The 5479-nt window shown below is 36.7% G+C and overlaps 1 protein-coding gene across 1 annotated transcript; it reads left to right on the top strand.

Moving 5' to 3' along the window:
- The first annotated feature begins 245 nt into the window (after positions 1-245).
- LOC114618126 (putative gustatory receptor clone PTE03) lies at positions 246-1181 on the top strand. The gene has a single exon (XM_028763774.1). It carries the CDS (start codon positions 246-248, stop codon positions 1179-1181), a length of 936 nt encoding a protein of 311 aa, XP_028619607.1.
- The last annotated feature ends 4298 nt before the right edge of the window (positions 1182-5479 follow it).

The following is a 5479-nucleotide window of genomic DNA, read 5'->3' as shown; positions in this document are numbered from 1 at the left end:
TTCATATTCCTAGAACTTTGGAGAACTTTTAGTTTTAAAATTATGAATAATTTTCTTTATTCTTGTTTGGTTCTACAATATGAGAAAACTTATTCACTATATAAAGTACTACAGTACAGAGGATGGTACAAAGACCAGAAGTAGAAGGTAAAGTGTGGGGATTGCAGAATGAGAAAAAGGGTCAGTGAATACATTTTCTTCTTTATCCAATCATTTGTATTTTTCCATTCAGACTCTAAGAAATTATGGAATTAGAAAACCAGACAGGAGTAATAGAATTCTTTCTCTTGGGACTCTCAGAGGATCCAGAACTTCAGCCCATTCTCTTTGGACTGTTCCTGCTTATGTACCTAGTGACAGTTTCTGGGAACCTGCTCATCATCCTGGCCATTGTCTCTGACTCTCGCCTCCACACTCCAATGTACTTTTTCCTCTCAAACCTATCCTTCACTGATATCTGCTTCAGCACCACTACGGTTCCTAAGATGCTGATAAACCTTCAGAAACAGAGCAAAGCCATCAGTTACACAGGCTGCATTACTCAGCTCAGTTTTGTCTTACTTTTTGCTGGAATGGAAAACTTTCTTCTTGCAGCAATGGCTTATGATCGTTATGTGGCCATCTGCAATCCACTTCGCTACACAGCCATCATGAAAGGGCACTTGTGTTTTGTCATAATTTTATTGTCTTTGTGCCTTAGCACTGTAGATGCCCTTCTACATGGTTTAATGATTTTGCGGCTATCTTTCTGCACATTTCTGGAAATTCCCCACTTCTTCTGTGAACTTGATCAGGTTATCAAGCTTGCATGTTCTGACACCCTCATAAATATCATTCTGGTATATGCAGTGACTAGTGCATTAGGTGGTGTGCCCCTCGTAGGGATTATTTTCTCTTACTTTAAAATTATCTCTTCTATTCTCAAAATGCCCTCTTCAGGTGGCAGGCATAAGACTTTCTCAACATGTGGGTCTCATCTGTCAGTTGTTTCCTTGTTCTATGGAACAGCTTTTGGGGTATACATTAGTTCTGCATTTACAGAATCATACAAGAAGACTTCTGTAGCATCCTTGATGTATACTGTGCTTCCTCCGATGCTGAACCCATTTATCTATAGTCTCAGGAACAAAGATATGAAAAAAGCTTTGAGAAAAGTCATCTGTTTTCTAAATAGAATCTAAACATCTATTTTCTTAATATTCCATTGTTACTTTCAATGTGGCCTCTGAACTGTCTCATTGATCACTGGATGAGTCAAATGGCTGCCCTTCAATCATTTGCATCTCTTAGAATAGTGACTATATGTCATCAAATTAAGGGTTATGTTTCATGCATATGAAAGTATCTGTTGGTCTTCTCTGGTTAGTGGGGATTTTGTATTCTTATGTGGGAATTTTGAGATTAATTTTCTGGAAAGTGTCCATTGAAGCAAACTCTGAACAAAGGATTATAGAAATAATTATCTTACAGCTTCTTTGGAAACACAAATAGGGCAATGGGGAGCAAGAAGACTTATCTGAGGACCCTGAAAAGGAACCTCCTATTTCACCTTACCTAATCCAGTATAATTATTAAATACATTCTATGTATTTATTCTAATATGGACATATTAGTGTGTAACTCTTACTCATTATCTAAGAAATACTTTTTTGTAGCAGATTAGACCATTATAGGAAGAATTAACTACTCAAGACGAAATAACCACTGGCTATGTGATACAAAATCTCAATTGATACATAAAAAGCACAATCCTGATATAGAAAGCTCTGGAACAATCACAGAAAAGGGAATCGAATTTGAAAGAGGTAGATAAACAGGCATCTGTTGCATGATTGTGTCTCCTATATCTGACAGGGGAGCTTCTCTCATGAGATATCATTGGTGTCTTCACCTAAACAAGACTTGAAAATAATACCAATTAATATGCAAATGTATGTGTGGCGCATTTAAGGCTCAATTTGTAGATGAAGAGCTACAGGAAATTAATTTCAGCTGAGAGAGAGAACATCATTCTCCTCCAGGAATAAACATCTTTAATCTTTATCGGTGATCAAGGCATCAGCTCTAATGTATGTACCTATGAACAACAAAAAAGCAAAGGTACATGCACACACACACACACACACACACGCACACATTCACACACACACACACACACATCTTGAAATTCTCCACTACTTCTGTGAACCTGGTCAGGTTATTAATCTTGCATGTTCTCACACTCCAATCAATAACAAACAAGTGCTTTAGATGGTGTACCCGTATTAGAGGTTGTTTTCTCTTACTTTAAAATTATCTCTTCCATTCTTAGAATGCCAGTCTCAGGCAGTAGGTATAAAGCTTTCTCAAAATGTGAGTCTTATTTGAATATATATATATATATATATATATATATATATATACATATCACATAATTCTGTCAGATAGATGAGACTATCATGCGTTACTACATAGCATCAATATGGTTCTTGATTAATGCTCATCTCATGAAACATCTATAGTCTTTTTAGAAACATGCATTTGTTGAATCCACAAAGATTGCCAGTGTTTCCAAATGGAACTAATTGGCACATTTTTCTGATAATATAGGTTATGGCAATATAAATATTCTGGTGATAAATTTGGGGATGTTGAAATTACTGCTATAATATGTGATTCCTATTCCAATTACTTACACTGTGTAACCACCGTTGGAAGGAAACAAGGCACAATCACTGCTTCATAGTAAATAATAAAATATAGTATCAAATTCCAAATTCATAGGACTCTTTGGGCATGAATTACTTTTCTATGACATACTTATTTATACTTCTGCTTAATAAATTATCTTTGTTGTGTATAGTATTAATAGCTTTTATTGCTCTATGTAAAATGAACAAGTGTCATAGACATTATCTAGGCACCTGGCTAATATTAATGTCACCTCATTTATTATGTGATACTTTTCCCATAATGATAAGTGAGTAATTTTCCCTTCTCCCTTGACTCATGTGTGAATTATAACTTCCACTTATATGGATTCCAGAAAATGAAAAGGCTTTGAGTAAAAATATTGAGACCCTCTATAAAGTTAGAGAAAATTTTATATAAATGCATTTAAATTTTAAATGAACACATGAAACAAAATATGAAATAAAAATGCACATATAAAACATGCATTTAGGTTTGGAACTCTCAGAAATATTGAGATTTCTCTTAGTAATAACTGTTTCAATTAGTCTCTTCTCAGCAGTTATTAAACTGGCATGCCTTTCTTAAATGAACTGTTATACTATTATTTCCTGTACACATCCACCATCCAGAATCTTTTTTCATAGTTCTGATTCTACTATTGTGTAGCTGCTACATTACATTACTGTGATATTGGAGAAGACAACTATAATGAAAGAACATGTAGAAAACAAGAAAAGATGATGTGTAATAAGTGCATGTATGGAAATATTATGAAGAATTCAGTAGCCTGTCATAATTGATAGGTTTTAATAATGTGATTAGTAAAATATATTAGTACAATTTAATAATAAAAACATACTTAGAATTTTCTGAATAATATTGATGAGGAGACTCTTTAAAATGCATAGACTCTTGGCTGCTGTTCTGTGCCAACATATTATAAGCAAATTATAGGACTTTCAGATGTTCAGAATTCTAAGAATATATCTTTAAGAATTGCAAATATTAACATTATATATATATGTATATATATACATGTATGTATATTAGGATATGTATGTATACATGTATATGGATGTGTACATATACACATTTGTTCTACATATAATACAAAAGCCCTTCTATTTCCTTTTTAAAAAAATTTTATTATTTAATTCTTTTTTTACAGTCTAGTCTTCATCTCCCTCTCAATCTGATTCATCACCTCTTCCCATCCTATGCCTCCTCCCCATGTCTACAAGAGGATGCCCCATCCTCCACCCCCATGCCACCAGATATCTCCAGTCCCTGGGGCCTCAAGTTTCTCAAGGGTTAGGTGTATGTTCTCTCATTGAGGCCAGAACAGGCAGTCCTCTGCTGTATATGTGTCAGGGGCCTCATCTCAGCTGGTGTATGCTGCCAGTTTGGAGATTCAGTGTCTGAGATCTCGGAGGTTCAAGGATGTCTTCCCATTGAACCAACCCCCTCCTCAGCTTCTTCCAGGAATTCCAGCTTCTTTCCCCAATTCAGTCACAGAAGACACCAGCTTCTGTCCATTGATTGGATGCTAATACGTACACCCGACTCTTTCAGCTGCTAGCTGGGCCTCTCAGAGGACAGCCATGCTAGACTCCTGTCTGTAGGCACACCACACCACTGCATCACAAACAGTATCAGGCTCCAGGGCTTCCCCTTGAGGTGGATCCCAGTTTGTCACTAGACCTCCTTTCTGTCATGCTCTTCTCCAGTTTTGTCTCTGCAGTTCTTTCAGAAAGGAAAAAATTCTGGATCAGAGCTTTTGACTGATGGATGAAAACACCATCTCTCCACTTGATGTCCTGTCTTTCCACTGGAGGTAGACTCTACAAGTTTCCCCTTTCCACTATAAAGCATTTCATCTAAAGTCCCTCTCTTTGAGTCCTGAGAAAGTCTCAACTCCCAGTTCTCAGGTACATTCTAGAGGGACTTCCTGTGTCCTACATCCCGAGGTTGCCTATTTCCATTCCTTTTTCTGCCCCTCAGGGCTTCAGTCATGCTCTCCAATCCCCAACCCCAATACCTGATCATGTTCACTTCTTCTCTTCTCTGTTCCCTCTCCCACCCAGGTCCCTTCCTCCCCCTGCTCCCTCTGATTGTATTTTTCTCCCTCCCAAGTGAGATTGGGGCATACTCACTTTAGCCCTTAGGCTGGTTAACCTTCTTGACTTCTGATTATTGTATCTTGGCTATTCTGTACATTTTGGGGCTAATATACACTTATTAGTGAGTACTTACCATGCATGTGCTTTTGAGTTTGAGTTACCTCACTCATGGTGATATTTTCTAGTTCCATCCATTTGCCTGTAAAATTCATGATATCCTCATTCTTAATAGCTAAGTAGAATTCTGTTGTGCAAATGAATCACCCTTTCTATATCCGTTCTTCCACTGTGAGACATCTGAGTTGTGTCCACTTTCTAGCTATCATAATAAGGACACTATGAACACAATGGAATATGTGCCCCTGTGGCATAGGACATATCTTTTGTGTGTATGCCTTATAGTTGTATAGCTGGGTTTTGGAGTTGCTTATGTATACTATCATATATTCTACAAATAGTGATACCTTTAGTTCTTCTTTGCCAATTTGTATCTCCTTGATCTCCTTTTGATGTCTTATTGCTCTAGCTAGAACATTGAGTACTATATTGAATAGATATGGGGAGAGTGGGCATCCTTGTCTTGTCCCTGATTTTAGTGGGATTGCTTCAAGTATCTCTCCATTTAATTTGATATTGGCTGTTGGTTTGCTATATATTCCTTTTATTATGTTTAGGTATAGGCCTTG

Source organism: Grammomys surdaster, unplaced genomic scaffold (assembly GCF_004785775.1).
Source record: "Grammomys surdaster isolate TR1022 unplaced genomic scaffold, NIH_TR_1.0 140, whole genome shotgun sequence".
Taxonomy (NCBI): domain Eukaryota; kingdom Metazoa; phylum Chordata; class Mammalia; order Rodentia; family Muridae; genus Grammomys; species Grammomys surdaster.
The sequence above is the reverse complement of the archived record's forward strand: the minus strand, read 5'-3'. Positions and strand labels throughout refer to the sequence as shown.